General features: G+C 43.4%; 1 protein-coding gene across 1 annotated transcript; it reads left to right on the forward strand.

The window, feature by feature from the left end:
• The first annotated feature begins 4,220 nt into the window (after positions 1 to 4,220).
• Positions 4,221 to 12,663, forward strand: arsib (arylsulfatase family, member Ib). Its single transcript, XM_014129577.3, has 2 exons — positions 4,221 to 5,010; positions 8,727 to 12,663. Exons 1-2 carry the CDS (start codon positions 4,703 to 4,705, stop codon positions 10,138 to 10,140), a joined length of 1,722 nt encoding a protein of 573 aa, XP_013985052.3. The 5' UTR covers positions 4,221 to 4,702; the 3' UTR covers positions 10,141 to 12,663.
• Positions 12,664 to 18,175: the final 5,512 nt, after the last annotated feature.

Consider the following 18,175-nt stretch of genomic DNA (forward strand, 5'->3'; position numbering starts at 1 on the left):
CGGTCTGCAGGAATTTGCCATGTATTTACAGCGACTACGCCCCCTTCGATGTGCATGATGGGACATGTAGTGAAATGCACCTGAGTCTTTTAATTGCTCCAGCATTTCTCACTGACTTGACACTACCTTGTTGCCACTTAAAATGTGTTGTTATCATCTCACAATGATCTAACAATTCCATACATAGAGAGTCGTAACATATTATTAGCCTTATAATAGGATTATTATAAAGGCTCATGCATGCTTATAACAAGCCACAAAGCATTATACCCGCAGCGTCATCAATGATGTCAGGACCATGTGAGTGACATGTGTCCTGGGGATTCAGAACCATTGCATTTGAGAGTAAAATTCTTACAAAATGATCAGAAATACATCACACAGTACACAATACACGGGTGTGATCCCCTCTTAAATGTGTATAACAAACTTAACGTATGTTTGTGATCCACCCCGTAAAACCTTTTGGCATTTTTATGACCCACCAAATAAATACAATCCTTTTTATTTGTCCCAATCCACCTGTGGGTCTCAAACCATCGTTTGTAAACTAATGTCGCGTTCACAACAACTGGGAACTCCGAAAAGTACGAGATCAAATCATGACGTCAGTGATCTTTAGGTCGGAAAGTCGGAGCTCTAGAAAGAGGCCCAAGTCCAGAGTTGGATGACCGTTCACATCGATTTTCTCATTCGCTGCTCGTTTTTTCCGAGTTCCCAGTTGTTTTGAACGCACCAAAATCGGAAGAGATTTCCGAGTTCCGAGTTACCAGTTGTTTTGAACGTGGATCGTGGCAGAGTAACGTAGGACTGTGCCGTCATAAACGTATTTATTTGTTTTCAATTCATCAACATACCACACGATGGCATCAAACACCCTGTAACTCTCCCAAAAATTAAACTACAAAAGGCTGTGCAAATGAATATAGGAAAATATCTGAAACAGATTATTCTACCAAAATGGCATGATGTTGGGTGTCAGTTAAAGTAGGAGAGGGGCGGCAGGTAGCCTAGTGGTTAGAACGTTGGGCCAGTAACCGTAAAGTTGCTGGATCTAATCCCCGAGTTGACAAGGTAAAAATCTGTCGTTCTGCCCCTGAACAATTAACCCACTGTTCCCCGGTAGGCTGTCATTGTAAATAAGAATTTGTTCTTTACTGACTTGCCTAGTTAAATAAAATAAAATGGGTACAAGCCCAAACACACCACTGAAAATGACAGTTTCAAAAACTGAAACTGAGAAGATAATGTTACAGTAGAAAGTAGCCTGTGTTATTTATCAGTATAATATTAAATAATTGTGCTGCATTAACAAGAAACCCACACAGAAATCCATTGAGTTTGTGCTGAGGGAACCAACAAGAACAACTTGTCACACAGTACATTTTCTAATCTGATGTCATACCTGGCTCTGGTAGAGAATAGATATGGCCTAAATCACCGACAAACAAACAACAGACTCTTCCTGTTCAAACCATGGTTCATCCCAATGAGCACAAGACGTTGAAAAGATGTAGAAAAGACGTATTGTGCTCACTGGGATGGGAGTAGTATCGATATTATCGATATCGATATTATCAGGGGCGCAACTTTAGAAGTGGGGGGGACATCACTTCTTATAATTTATTTTTGTTGATCCAGTCGGATAACACTTCTAACAGCGTACCTGAGTGCTCGGAGACGTCCGCATGGTCCTAAAGCACACTACTGGCTCTCTTTTTATCACATTCCAATAAAAAAACTGTGGGGGGGGGGGGGGGGGGGGGCAAAAATAAATTTTTTGTGAAAGTTGCCCCCCTGGATATTATTGTCAATGCACCACCAATAACATACTGGCTATTTTACTTTCTGTATGAATATCATGACAAAACTGTCAGATATGCTGTAACAGATGTGTGACTTCTAATGAGTAGTTTAGGCATAAGAAATGTGATTGCTAACCACATGAGCATAGTCTTGTGATGGGACATGACACGTTTGCCTGTTGCCCTCCACTTCTAACCCTAACCCTTCCTCTGGCCTGACCACTTTAACAGTTATACTAAAAGTAGGAACATGTTCAAACATGAATTATTATTGTCAGCCATTCACTAAGAATTGTATTGGATTTCAAAGACCTTTTGACTTATTTTTGTGTTCTTATCATTATTTCATACCCATTACTACCTCATAGGTCCAGCAGAAGGGACAGGTCCGAAGTCACGTATGTGGACCAGTTTAGGAGCGACACCAGACTGGAGTAGCAGGAGATTGTGTCTGCAATGGGCCGGCAGCTCTGGAAGACCCACTTTTCATCCCGTCAACACCAGACAATGACTACAGTGACTATTCCATTGAATTAGACTTGTGAAAAGCTAACTCTACATTTTTGTAACTTAGCAGATGCTCTTATCCAGAGTGACTTACAGGAGCAAATCAACTGATTTTTCACCTAGTCAGCTCAATGATTCGAACCATCTACCTTTCAGTTACTGGCCCAACACTCTTAATCACGAGGCTACCTGCCACCTACTCTAGTAAAGGGGAAATGAATGCCCTTTGACAACTCTCCTGTTGGCTGTTATTTTGCGCCAAGGGATGGGAGAGAGGAGAAATGAAGAAAATATTTGGGTGGGTTTACAGAGGAACTTCTGTCATTAAACCTGTTTCAATCAGTGTAGATGCAAGGTTCCATGGAAACCTTATTTAATGCCAGAACAAATCCTAGGAATGGTTTGGTATTATTGCAGTCTACTAAAGACTAACACCCTGCTTGCTTACTGCAAGCATTACTAATACACCCCCTCTCAAAGCAGCTCTCCATTGAGGAAGTTTGCACATGCATCTACTGTCCATATCCTGTGGCCTCATACACCCGCACCACCACAGAGAACAATGAATCCATCAATTCAACAGAAAATGAATAAAGTTAACTCTCGTACTCTCTGTTTTGTTGGAATTTCCCCCTTCACAAAGATGTACAGTTTTGAAGTTATTAAAGCCGTCTCCTTATAAATACCTATTCCCTTTGTAGTGTGGGAGGATAGGACTTTCAAGGACAGAAGGCAAGCAGAAAGTTTCAATAACCTCAGTAACGGAACTATGAAAGGCAGCTCTTATGAACTGAGGTTGAAGCACTTCCCTCTCCAGTGGACTGGAGAGAGAAAAGCAATCTTCAGTGGTGGAATGGTACAGAGCGGTATGACAACCTGCACTGTCCGTCTCCCAATGCCAAGGTGCACCATAAATATCCAGCTGCACCTTCCTCTGCTCTGGGAATTGTAACGAGGTTATTCTAGTCTTGGCAAACAGGCGTTAATAAAGTAAACAGTTGCAGGCATAGATTTTAGTCAGGCAACATTGGCAGATTCTTGACACTGATACAAAAACATTGTGCTAAGACCACTTTTTGGTGGTGGTACAGCCGTGAAGCAGCAAAAGTATAAATTGCTGTGCGTGGAGAGAATAAACCTTTGGTATGCTGTAGTTGCACTGTACTGGTAATATTGTGCCCAGGGGTATAGAGGGAAGAGGGAAAAGCTTGTTAGGGTGTGTTTTTGATTTGACAGGGTGAAACGTTCCATGTGAACACACAAGTATGAACAGTGCAGGTTCCTCTGAAGCAGACAGGTAAATCTGATGCTTCATCAACCTTATGTCAACCTTCTCTGTCAAGCCACACCCTATCCTAAGGCACGACGTCTATAATGGGATATATCAGGTATTGCTAGATTACTGTACGCTGGTGCTCATAGAATGATTATGAGGGGTCCATTGTTTCATGACTCTGCTCTCTAAGGGGTATGGTCCGTGATCTTGCAACCTTTAGAATGTAGAAGTAGCCACACCATAGGCCTAATTGTAGGTTGACTGAAGCCTACTGTACATAGCTACTCCCGTTCTAACTTTGATACTATAGTTATAATCATGTCATTAAATATAGGATACCTCAGAATAATCATTCTATGAGTACACTAAAGGTTATGGTCTGCAAGGGGTATAAGGTCTTACAACCTTTGAAATGTAGAAGGCCTGGGTTAATAGCACTGGCATACTTAAACACAACATAGGCCTAATTGTAGTAGGTCGACTTTGATAATAAAGTTTTTCTACCCATAATCTGAGATTTTAGATGTACGGTCTATGCATGGTCCCTTGAATAACTTTTTGCATAGTAAAATGAATGGGATGCTCTTTTTTCAATGCAATGGAGCCAACTTTCCTTGAGATGAGGCGCACGGGGCTTGCATTGTACCAGAGGCGGAGGGATGGGTCTATGAAGGGTCTTGTTTCAAATTCTGTGCTGAGACGCGGGCGGAGTAACAGCAACCACTGAGAAGGAGGATCAGTGGAAAATGTATAGATAGGCTAACTGTAAAGAAATATTAAACCATACTTGGCCGGTCCGTGTTTAGTGGGGAATGGGGAATTGTTATGAGGCTGGAAGCGATGCAACGTTCTAATGTGCAGGAGTAGCGTTCAAAGTTTAGAGGCCAAGTTTACAGAACAGAAGCTTGGACATTGTAAGCGCTGGACGGTCATGACGAATGAGAATCTGTGGCGATAACAAGGTTTCATCTGTTTCCAATCTGCATCCTTGGATCAATTATGCGCGTGTGTATTCGTTTAATTTCAAGAATGTGTGTGATACACAGTGCGAGGAGTACTATAGTGCGAGGACCGTAACGACTCTAATGTCCAATTACAATCTAAAGTTGTAAAAATGCACGCAGCTACCAGCCTCTCAATGGTCAGTTTGCTAAGTTTTGGCTACCTATCAATGGAATGGACCAAGCCGAATAAAGTGGAGGAGCACAATCAAAATGATTCCTCTATTACGTTTGAGCCCAAACAACCACCACACATCATATTCATACTGACGGATGACCAAGGCTTCAATGACATAGGTTATCACAACCCGGACATTCGTACTCCAACTCTAGACAAACTGGCCTCGGAGGGGGTGAAGCTGGAGAATTACTACGTTCAACCTATCTGCACTCCGTCACGCAGTCAGCTGATCACGGGCAGGTGAACATAAACCTATACCTAAGTTTGCGTCAGCATCTGACTACCATTTTTTAGCACTTCCTAAAGCCGACTAGTTGAAGACAATATGTCAATATGCACTTGAGCAAGTCACGTAAACATCGTTGCTCTGGATAAGAGGTTCTGCAGAATTAAGAAAATGTTAGTTTTTCTCTTGATCACAACGTTACACTTATTGTTTTGTGAAGGCTACATTTTTATATGTAATTACGGTGTACATCTAGGTGAGGAATTACAATGTAGTTTCCTAATTATACACCTATTTATTGCTAAACTACATAAAGTTGTGATGCATCACATCATGATCAAGATGCAGGGTGCGTTTAGAGATAAATATGCGCATGTTACAATGCATTCCATTATTAGCCAACTGGTGTTCCCCATAGGGCCTCAGAGTCAGAACAGTACAATGCCCTCACTCACGTAGAGTACCTAGAAATGTCTCCCCCAGCACTGGAAACAACTGTTGGTATGTAAAAGGTATGCACTAATGAGCTGTCCCTTGAGCTGTCCACAGTGATCTTCATCCAGTGTAACACAGAACAACAGCAACATTTACTGGAAGTACTCCTGCTGGCAGCTATAGTCAGTCATAACAGATTACTTAGTCTGATGATCATTCATAAGTCAATAAGAATTGTCAGTAAATCTAAACAAAGTCGTTTTGTTTTCCCATGGGAAACGGTAAACCCTGGCTGTCCTGTAAGTCTCAGAAAGCCATTACACAGACATTGAACAGGGTTTGAATACATATACAATAGAGGTGAGGGATACGTCCATATTCTACATAGTCATGCACTTAGTGTACTTTACCAGGAAAGAGCTGTAAATTGTTGGGGAAGATAAATGCTGTAGATAACTCGCTTTCTACCCCAGGTACATGAGCAGAAACATCTGTTGTTGAAATGGACTGTGGAGAGCTGCAGGGCGAGAGGCCAGTATTGTGAAACAACGGTTGAGGGCTGCTTCATCTGCTCTAGCAAGCAGAGACCGGATAAACACAACCATATGAGCACCAGCGTAGGAAGAGAACAACCATATGAGCACCAGCGTAGGAAGAGAACAACCATATGAGCACCAGCGTAGGAAGAGAACAACCATATGAGCACCAGTGTAGGAAGATAATTGAAAATGAACGACACAACGCTTGGATGGAGTCCTTGTCTCCTCAGAGTAATGTACCTAAAACACACATTATGTTACCTCTATTGAAGTACTCAGAGAAGGTTGTACTTATTGATATGCCTTAACGTCTTTTAAAGTTCACAACTTGGGGAGGTCTTATCGAGAAAATGTAGAGTTGCTAAATCTTTTTTGGTGAGAATGGATTACTAGGAATCTCAGTTGTGGCGTTTGCTTGAAGTACTTTTCAGGAGTGGGGATGTTGGCATATCACACAGCTGCTGTTGGGCTGCAGCCTGGACAACAGCTGTGGGGCCATCAGAGCACTGTGTGTGTGTGTGTGTGTGTGTGTGTGTGTGTGTGTGTGTTATGGGGTCGGTTGGTAGCCTGTCACTAGGGGAACAGTTCAACCTAGATCTGGATCTCCTGAGCGTTTGAAAGGAGAGTGTAATTAGCTGTTGTCTCCCCGGCAACACCCAGGTAATGAACAAGAGCAAGAGGAGGTGGTGAACAGACAGGAGCAACACACTTGTTTTTTAGGCTGAGGAGTGAGGACATGACACACGATCTTACTGAAAGAGTATAATAGCGTAATAGCCATCCACCCGAATCCAGAAACGGGCCCATTTACAGTTAGAGATGGGAGTGAGGGAGGTAGGGAGATAGGGAGGGAGGGAGGGAGGTAAGGAGATAGGGAGATAGGGAGGGAGGGAGGGAGGGAGGTAAGGAGATAGGGAGGTAAGGAGATAGGGAGGTAGGTAGGGAGGTAGGGAGGTAAGGAGGTAGGGAGGGAGGTAGGGAGGTAAGGAGATAGGGAGGTAAGGAGATAGGGAGGGAGGGAGGGAGGTAAGGATGTAGGGAGGGAGGGAAGTAGGTAGGCAGGTAGGGAGGTAGGGAGGTAAGGAGATAGGGAGGTAGGGAGGTAAGGAGATAGGGAGGTAGGGAGGTAAGGAGATAGGGAGGTAAGGAGATGGGGAGGTAGGGAGGGAGGGAGGTAAGGAGATAGGGAGGGAGGGAGGGAGGTAAGGAGATAGGGAGGGAGGGAATAGAGCCGTGGAATGTTTCTGTGTAGGCGTGTGTATATCTGCACTGCATCACCCTTTACATCAACTCTCAGTAGACCCTATCACCACATGCTCATTCAGACCCAGTGTGGGTCGTGAGAGGAAGGGGCTCATTCAGACCCCAGTGTGGGTCGTGAGAGGAAGGGGCTCATTCAGACCCCAGTGTGGGTCGTGAGAGGAAGGGGCTCATTCAGACCCCAGTGTGGGTCGTAGAAGGAAGAGGCTCATTCAGACCCAGTGTGGGTCGTGAGGGGAAGGGGCTCATTTAGACTCAGTGTGGGTCGTAGGAGGAAGGGGCTCATTCAGACCCAGTGTGGGTCGTGAGGGAAGGGGCTCATTCAGAATCAGTGTGGGTCGTAGGTGGAAGGGGCTCATTCAGATCCAGTGTGGGTCGTAGGTGGAAGGGGTTCATTCAGAATCACTGTGGGTTGTAGGAGGAACAGGCTCATTCAGACCCAGTGTGGGTTGGGTAGGAAGGGGCTCAAACAGAATCAGTGTGGGTCGAAGGAGGAAGGGGCTCATTCAGACTCAGTGTGGGTCGTGGGAGGAAGGGGCTCATTCGACTCAGTGCGGGTCGGATATGGAAAGGGAAGGGGCTTGCCTGAAGGAAGTGGAGTGTGTCTGCATGCTTATTGCAGTGCAGACCACCCAAATATCAGACCATGCAAAGAACCTAGGCGGCCAGTCAACAGTTATACAGGGACAAGGTGCAAGTGTTTTAACGTGGTATAATGTAACTGAAGTACTACACGCTACTAAAAATAGGGAAATGTTCAAGGTTCATGAAAAATGCAATATTTTTTATGTAGAATGGTTTGGTATTTCTGTTAGTGGCCGCAGCACAGACATCGTAGTGTTTATTATAGTTCAGTAGGGGGCTATGCTTGTTCTTCATATTTCTGCAACATTCCTTTTCTCACCCGTAACACTCTTATTAAAAAAGGTGCTATCTAGAACCTAAAAGGGTTATTTGACTGTACCCATTGGAGAACCCTTTGAAGAATAATATTTGGTTCCAGGTAGAACCCTTTTGGTTCCAGGTAGAACTCTTTTGGTTCCAGGTAGAACTCTTTTGGGTTCCATGCAGAACCCTTTCCACAGAGGTTATCATATAGGAACAGCCAAAGAATCCTTTTGAACTCCTTTTTTTCAAAGAGTGTATCCTCGCAAAGTATGCCAGTAATACCCTTCTCCTTCCATTTAAGCAGACTCCTGGCAGAAAACAAATGCTTATGTTTAGACGAGTGGTTCCTTAAAGACTAATTGACTTCATTAGTTGCCTTTTATGGCTTGAAAGCTGTAGTCAGGCTGTAAAACAAGCTTTGTCAACCACACTGTAATTAAATGGTTGGTAGAGCACAAACTACTTATCTGTAATGACAGATTATCTTCAATAAGGGTGTTCTCAGCATCATGACTATATTTTGGAATCAGTTCCAGCTGAACGTGTTTTGTACATAGTCAATGAGGATGATTAAGATTTGCTATTGGATATTATTTCCCTTTACACAGATACCAGATCCACACAGGCCTTCAGCATTCCATCATCCGGCCTCGACAGCCCAACTGCCTCCCCCTGGACATGACCACGTTCCCACAGCGACTGCAGGAAGCAGGGTACGCAACTCACATGGTGGGCAAATGGCATCTTGGCTTCTACAGGAAGGAGTGTCTGCCCACGCGCCGAGGCTTCCACAGCTACTTTGGCTCTCTGACGGGCAGTGTGGACTACTACACGTATGGTTCCTGTGACGGACCAGGCCTGTGTGGCTATGACCTCCACGAGGGGGAGACCGTGGCCTGGGGCCGTGGAGGCAAGTTCTCCACCCACCTCTACACACAGAGGGTACGCAAGATCCTATCCACTCACAACCCGTCCCGCCAGCCCCTCTTCATGTTCCTCTCCCTCCAGGCAGTCCACACGCCCCTTCAGTCACCCAAGGCCTACATCTACCCCTACCGCGGGATGGGGAATGTAGCCAGAAGGAAGTACGCAGCCTTGGTGTCCATCGTAGATGAGGCTGTACACAATGTCACCTACGCTCTGCGGAAGTACGGCTACTATCGCAACAGTGTGCTCATCTTCTCCACTGACAACGGTGCCCAGCCGTTCACTGGGGGGAGTAACTGGCCCCTACGGGGGCGTAAGGGGACCTACTGGGAGGGAGGTGTCCGTGGGGTGGGCTTCGTACACAGCCCACTGCTGCGTAACAAGCGGAGGGTCTCCAAGGCCCTCATGCACATCACTGACTGGTATCCAACCCTAGTGGGTCTGGCTGGGGGTAACGTGTCACTGACTGAGGGTCTGGATGGCTACAATGTGTGGCCAACCATCAGTGAAGGCAAAGAGTCTCCACGCCTGGAGATACTCCATAACATTGATCCGCTCCATCGGCGCACTGGCCTGCCCCCGTCTGGTTCTGGGCAGGAGGCCCAGCATTTGTGGGACACCACAGTCCAGGCTGCCATCCGGGTGGGGGACTGGAAGCTTCTAACAGGGGACCCGGGCCATGGAGACTGGGTCCCACCACAGGTACTGGCCAACTTCCCCGGCAGCTGGTGGACCCTGGAGCGGAACACTGGAGGAACAGGGAAGTCTGTGTGGCTCTTTAACATCACAGTAGACCCCTATGAACGCAGTGACCTGGCGCTGCAGAGGCCTGATGTGGTCAAACAGCTGTTAGCACGTCTGGCCTACTACAACCGCACTGCCGTCCCGGTCCGGTTCCCAACTGACGACCCCCGGGCCAACCCAGACCGCAACGGGGGGGCCTGGGTACCCTGGGTCGGGGGGGACGAAGACGAGCAGAAATGGAACGGGGTCTACAAAAAGGGGAGGAATAAAAGGAAGAAGAAATGCAAGCTGGGTAAACTGAGATCCTTTTTCAAGAAACTGAATACAAGGATAATGTCCAATAGAATATGAGTTGGGAAAGTGAATGACACTCAGTCACATGTAGCCTTTAACAGGGTTGGGTAGGTTACTTTCTAAATGTAATCCGTTACTCCCCAATCCTGCCTATTCATTTAACACTGCAACAATATTCTGAGCCAGCAATATCCGTTTTCACACCTGTGTGTGCGTGTGATAAGGGAAAATTATATTTACTATTGTGCATCTCTTTGTCTGTGCCTTTGATGTTTTTGGATGTAAGACTATTGGGTTCTATGGTATTTGTTAAATGTTCCATTACATCTATATGTAGTGTGTAGCTAAGTGAATTGAGCATGCTGCATGTATACTTTGACCTAATCAATTGTGGGTTAATGGACTACTAATTAACTGGCCTGTTTTGGGAATGTTTTTGAGAATGTCTAAGAAATGAAACAACTTCTTTTTTGTTGTTGATAACCACAGAAAGTAACATCAGATTCCTCTTTACTTCTTTGTGATAACCAAAGAAACTACCCACTGGGCAAAAACTGGTTGAGTCAATGTTGTTTCCACGTCATTTCAACCCCCCAAAAATCGATGTGATGATGTTGATTCAATGTAGAAAACTCATTGGATTCACAATAAGTCATGAACGTAAGGCATTTAGTCTTTTTTACACCCAGCCTTTAACCTAAATCCAATGACATGGTGACATGTCTTGTTGAATTCACATTTGCTGACAACTCAACCAAATATAAATCAAAGCTAGACGTTGAACTGACGTCTGTGCCCAGTGGGTATTATCATATTCCTCTATATTTCTTTGTGATAACCACAGGATCTAACATCATATTCCTCTATATTTCTTTGTGATAACCACAGGATCTAACATCATATTCCTCTATATTTCTTTGGGATAACCACAGGATCTAACATCATATTCCTCTATATTTCTTTGTGATAACCACAGGATCTAACATCATATTCCTCTATATTTCTTTGTGATAACCACAGGATCTAACATCATATTCCTCTATATTTCTTTGTGATAACCACAGGATCTAACATCATATTCCTCTATATTTCTTTGTGATAACCACAGGATCTAACATCATATTCCTCTATATTTCTTTGTGATAACCACAGGATCTAACATCATATTCCTCTATATTTCTTTGTGATAACCACAGGATCTAACATCATATTCCTCTATATTTCTTTGTGATAACCACAGGATCTAACATCCTATTCCTCTATATTTCTTTGTGATAACCACAGGATCTAACATCATATTCCTCTATATTTCTTTGTGATAACCAGAGAAACTAACATCATATTCCTGTCATGACATTGGCCTGATGGGGGAGGTTTATGACCCCCATAAATACCTTTCCCCTTTTTCCTCTCCCTACTCTACCGAGTTGACTCTAGTAAAGCCTTTGTTAACATTGAGAGAGAGTCTGGGGACATCAAAAGATGGGAAACAGAACCATATTTCGGTAATCCAACCAGTTGAGAATATGCATTGGGACTTAATGAATATGATGTCAGTTCAGTTGGCGTCTGAGACATGATTACTGATGACAGGACGACATAAACTGTATCCTGGAAAATCTACTCATTATAGTTATCAGATTCACATGGAATTGTTGTGCAATTTAAATGTTTAAATATGAAACTATTTGTGAAAAGATGAAATGTAATTTTTAGGTTCTTAATGAGAGAACGGTTTGTCAGAAGAACACCACTCTGCTCACTCAGAGGCCCCGCCCAGGTGAACAGACATGGGTTGTAAACTATGAAACACGCCCTTCTTTCACCACTACATAAACCCGTTGACGAAAACGTAACTTCCTGTTCCAAGGACGCGCGGACTTGAGGTCCCCACGTTGAAAGGACAAAGACCACCTACAGACATAAGCCAACCTCAGCAAGAACCTAACGAAATTAGCATCAAATTTCAATGTGAAGGTGACGACCTACACGCCGAAAGGATGAATTTCGACTATGCCAGCCAGAATATAGCATGAGGTTAAAAGTATGGCAAGTTGGTATGAACTTTTAACTCTTATTCACTAAAGAAGTGATACCTCCTAGCCGTTGCGTTAGCGCAGCAACTGTAGACTTGGGCTAGGAGAGGACGGACAGAGTATCCATTCTACCACGCTCCAGTTCACCACTAGACATTCTTCAGAGGACCAGAGATCCATGCTGGACCAACCCGGCCGTCTATCTGCGACCAATCTACCAAAGCGCAGCTCAGAGTAAATATTTATTGCATTTTCCTTTTTCAAATGGGCGGTTATTTAGAATGCATAAGATTCTGTATTTACGATAGAGTAGCTGCCTACGGCCCGATAGAGATGTAGCTTCTCCCTTTGTTCCTCAGTCTTCCCGCTCTTTCATTCAAAATCCAACCCCCCCTTTCTTTGTGTAACCAGCTGTCATATCTGTTCCGTCCACTAGGGACGTTTTCCTTTATGACATAATTTGTAATCAATGTATGATACATTCTGTGTATATGTAATTCTGTGTGATTATTTAGGTATTTAGTAAATAAATAATTAAACAAAATGTTGTATTGCTGATTCAACTTGTTAGCCAGGGTTCGTGAAGATAACCAAGAATTGACAACTTTCAGATGAGACTAAATAAGGTGACGATTAAATATTGACTGCTACTGATGTAAAAGATTACTAGGTCTTTAAGAGTTTATTCGGAAGATAACAGCTCTATAAACATTATTTCGTGGTGCCCCGACTTTGTAGTTAATTACAGTTACCTGATTAGCTTAATCAGGTAATATTAATTACAGAGAAAGGATTTTATAGAATAGCATGTCATATCACATAATAGCCAAAGACACGATATTCCTCTATATTTCTTTGTGATAACCACAGGATCTAACATCATATTCCTCTATATTTCTTTGTGATAACCACAGGATCTAACATCATATTCCTCTATATTTCTTTGTGATAACCACAGGATCTAACATCATATTCCTCTATATTTCTTTGTGATAACCACAGGATCTAACATCATATTCCTCTATATTTCTTTGTGATAACCACAGGATCTAACATCATATTCCTCTATATTTCTTTGTGATAACCACAGGACACCCTCACCTTTTTACTTCTTTGTGACATCCTCATCTTGACAACAGACAGACCATTGGTGGGTATGAAGGTATGTCATCCTACTCAGGTAGGCAACTGTGCACAACCTAATGAAAACTGAAAGGAAGAGTGTTAGTGAAATGATATGTCTTGGAGTTATTCTCTTAAGACTGCTCTCTTCATGTCACAACAGTCTGTAGAAGGTTGTAAAGGGGCTGTGCTGATAGTGGATTTTCTCCAATGGAAACCATTCAACTCTGTAGTAAATGATTGATAGAGAAATCTACCAAGAATGTAATCAGGCCTCAGCAGGGAATTTAAATACAAAGGTCTGTCTGGCCTTCCTAAACACAGCTAGGGCCTACTGGTGCCAAACTTGGCCCGCAGGGGATGTTATTTGACACCCCAAGTATTCTGAGCCAAAAATATATATCATTTATTTCAAATTTTGTTATCTATCTTTTTTTCTTTTTTTTTTTACTGTTGGACATAAAATACTGTAAAAGTACCAGAAAATCAGCTCCAATTGGTTTTCATTATGGAAATCTGTTCCAAAGTATAATAGAGAGATATGTGATCGTATACAAACGTAACCAAGGTTTGAAATGTAAAGGTTTCACATTTTAGTCATTTAGCAGATGCTCTTATCCACAGCAACTTACAGTAGTGAATGCATACATTTCATACATTTTCTTCCCAAACAGATCCCCCATGGGAATCGAACCCACAACCCTGGCATTGCAAACACCATGCTCTACCAACTGAGCCACACAGGACTGTGTTTCAGTCAAATATTATATCTGTTTGGGCCAATTGCAGTCAATTAGCAGTCTAAAAATTATTTGTAATTATGTTCCAACCCCCTAACCCTCCACTCAAGAAAAAAATCGTCCCACGGCTGAATCTAGTTGATTCAACCTACTCCCTCTACACACTGTAAATAATGTATTCATCAACACACGATAGTCTTAGACTCTGCTCTCCCTCTCCCAGATTTCCCTCAACACTGCATGACACAAGCTTTCAGGAAGCACTCCAAGAAAACTACTCTAGTAGTAAGTCAAAGTATTACAGTGGCTTTCAAAAACACTCAAGATTGTAAGAGGAGCAGCTGCAGAGAGACTCATCATCTCAAAAAATAGTTAATGATATCTCGGAATCTGAGGCATCCAAGAAAAACAAAATGTCCAGGAAAAATGCTTGGGCCATTATCTCTTAACTGTTCAGTAAAGCAGATGTTAGTCTCCATAAGGGAACTATAGAGAGGGCAGACGTCTCTTGGAATAGAAGACGAAGAGATGACAGACGATCTCTGTCCAGCTGTGTGTGTGTGAGAGAGAGGGGGTAACTAGGAGGGGGAGAGAGATAGAGATAGGATAAGTGCATTTATTAAATACCCTAATGCATCTAAAGTGAACCAAGACTGACTCACTGGCCATTACTACTGTCTGATTAATGACATGGACAGATCTTGATGCACATGATTTTGTCTTTTCACAGTAATGTGAATCTCTCATAGAGATGACTCTACATAGAGTTAATGGGAGATATTGCCATTTTAGGCCATTTACTCCCCATTCTACTTAGCCATGGAGTTTATTGCACTGTCGATGTTGTGCTACCTGAAGAGCTTTTACTATGTGAGCTACAATCCTCCTGTGACCTTTACCAGTATGAAAAGGAGAATTGACAAGTGTAAATTGTAATTAAAAAAAACAACTTTAGTTTATTTAGTAAATATTTTCTTAACTATTATTTTTCTTAAAACTGCATTGTTGGTTAAGGGCTTGTAAGTTTCCTCAAGGTTTCCTCAAGGTTCCGTTTTAGGACCACTATTGTTTTCACTATATATTTTACCTCTTGGGGATGTCATTCGAAAACATAATGTTAAATTTCATTGCTATGCGGATGACACACAGCTGTACATTTCAATGAAACATGGTGAAGCCCCAAAATTGCCCTCGCTAGAAGCCTGTGTTTCAGACATAAAGAAGTGGATGGCTGCAAACTTTCTACTTTTAAACTCGGACAAAACAGAGATGCTTGTTCTAGGTCCCAAGAAACAAAGAGATCTTCTGTTGAATCTGACAATTAATCTGGATGGTTGTACAGTCGTCTCAAATAAAACTGTGAAGGACCTCGGCGTTACTCTGGACCCTGATCTCTCTTTTGAAGAACATATCAAGACTGTTTCAAGGACAGCTTTTTTCCATCTACGTAACATTGCAAAAATCAGAAACTTTCTGTCCAAAAATGACGCAGAAAAATTAATCCATGCTTTTGTTACTTCTAGGCTGGACTACTGCAATGCTCTACTTTCCGGCTACCCGGATAAAGCACTAAACAAACTTCAGTTAGTGCTAAATACGGCTGCTAGAATCCTGACTAGAACCAAAAAATTGGATCATATTACTCCAGTGCTAGCCTCCCTACACTGGCTTCCTGTCAAGGCAAGGGCTGATTTCAAGGTTTTACTGCTAACCTACAAAGCATTACATGGGCTTGCTCCTACCTATCTTTCCGATTTGGTCCTGCCGTACATACCTACACGTACGCTACGGTCACAAGACGCAGGCCTCCTAATTGTCCCTAGAATTTCTAAGCAAACGGCTGGAGGTAGGGCTTTCTCCTATAGAGCTCCATTTTTATGGAATGGTCTGCCTACCAATGTGAGAGACGCAGACTCAGTCTCAACCTTTAAGTCTTTACAGAAGACTTATCTCTTCAGTAGGTCCTATGATTAAGTATAGTCTGGCCCAGGAGTGTGAAGGTGAACGGAAAGGCTGGAGCAACGAACCGCCCTTGCTGTCTCTGCCTTGCCGGTTCCCCTCTTTCCACTGGGATTCTCTGCCTCTAACCCTTTTACAGGGGCTGAGTCACTGGCTTACTGGTGTTCTTCCATGCCGTCCATGGGAGGGGTGTGTCACTTGAGTGGGTTGAGTCACTGACGTGGTCTTCCTGTCTGGGTTGGCGCCCCCCCTTGGGTTGTGCCGTGGCGGAGATCGTTGTGGGCTATACTCGGCCTTGTCTTAGGACGGTAAGTTGGTGGTTGGAGACATCCCTCTAGTGGTGTGGGGGCTGTGCTTTGGCAAAGTGGGTGGGGTTATATCCTGCCTGTTTGGCCCTGTCCGGGGGTATCATCGGATGGGGCCACAGTGTCTTCTAATCCCTCCTGTCTCAGCCTCCAGTATTTATGCTGCAGTACTTTATGTGTCGGGGGGCTAGGGTCAGTCTGTTACATCTGGAGTATTTCTCTTGTCTTATCCGTGTCCTGTGTAAATTTAAATATGCTCTCTCTAATTCTCTCTTTCTCTCTTTCTGTCTTTCTCTCGGAGGACCTGAGCCCTAGGACCATGCCTCAGGACTACCTGCTATGATGACTCCTTGCTGTCCCCAGTCCACCTGGCCGTGCTGCTGCTCCAGTTTCAACTGCTCTGCCTGCGGCTATGGAACCCTGACCTGTTCACCGGACGTGCTTGTTGCACCCTCGACAACTACTATGATTATTATTATTTGACCATGCTGGTAATTTATGAACATTTTAACATCTTGACCATGTTCTGTTATAATATCCACCCTGCACAGCCAGAAGAGGACTGGCCACCCCTCATAGCCTGGTTCCTCTCTAGGTTTCTTCCTAGGTTTTGGCCTTTCTAGGGAGTTTTTCCTATGGAGTTTTTCCTAGCCACCGTGCTTCTTTCACATGCATTGCTTGCTGTTTGGGGTTTTAGGCTGGGTTTCTGTACAGCACTTTGAGATATCAGCTGATGTACGAAGGGCTATATAAATACATTTGATTTGATTTGATTTGGTAAGTAAGCATTTCACTGTAAGGTGTTGTATTCGGCGCATGTGACAAATACAATTTGATTTGGCTTGAATATAAAAGACAGCTAAGAGAAATGTATGGATGTGGTAGAGGAGGAATTACAGAATGAATTTGTTTCTATTAGTGAGCTCTCAGAGAAGAAGCTTGTCAGAGTTGACACAATGCAGTTGTCAGGCAGCAGATGATTGTGTTGAGTGACTCATGATTTCTTTACATGTTATAATGTTATTCTTATCACTGTGGTTCGCTCCTTATGACTGAGACACATTTTTGTCACACATTATTTGGATAGTCCCAAACAAAACATTAGGAACACCTTCCTAATATTGTATTGTCCACAGAACCACCTCAATTCGTCAGGGCATGGACTCTACAAGGTGTCGGAAGCGTTCCACAGGGATGCTGGCCCATGTTGACTCCAATGCTTCCCACAGTTGTGTCAAGTTGGCTGGATGTCCTTTGGGTGGGGGACCATTCTTGATACACACAGGAAACTGTTGAGTGTGGAAAAACCCAGCAGTGTTGCAGTTCTTGACACAAACCGCTGCGCTTGGCACCTACTACCATACCCCCTTCAAAGGTACTTCAATATTTTGTCTTTCCCATTCACCCTCTGAATGGCACACAAACACAATCCATGTCTCAAGTCTTAAAAATCCTTCTTTAACCTCTCCTCCCCTTCAACTACATACACTGATTGAAGTGACAAGTGACATCTATAAGGGATCATAGCTTTCACCTGGATTCACCTGGTCAGTCTTTGTCTTGGAAAGAGCAGGTGTTCCTGTTGATAAGCAACTGCTTGCTAAGGTTACAGTTAGGGTTAGGGTAGGGTTTAGAATAATGAGCACCCTGACGACCTTGAGCGCCGGAGAGGGAGTATACGTGACACAAATCATTTCTGGTTAACAATAATTACCTTACTGTAATAGTTGTACATTAAAATTGACACATAGCTATTTAGCTAAATAAATTCTCAAGCAAGAATTTTGCTAGGACTGTCTGGGAGTGGTCTGAGTTGGGAGGGGGAAACTGAATACTAGCTGTTATTGGCAGAAAGGTTTGGAACTCGCTTTGTTATTGGTCTGTTAACCAATTCATCGCCTGGTGATGTCCCCAGACAAGCTAAAACTCC

The sequence above is a fragment of the Salmo salar genome, chromosome 11 (genome assembly GCF_965601325.2).
Source record: "Salmo salar chromosome 11, fSalSal1, whole genome shotgun sequence".
NCBI lineage: Eukaryota > Metazoa > Chordata > Actinopteri > Salmoniformes > Salmonidae > Salmo > Salmo salar.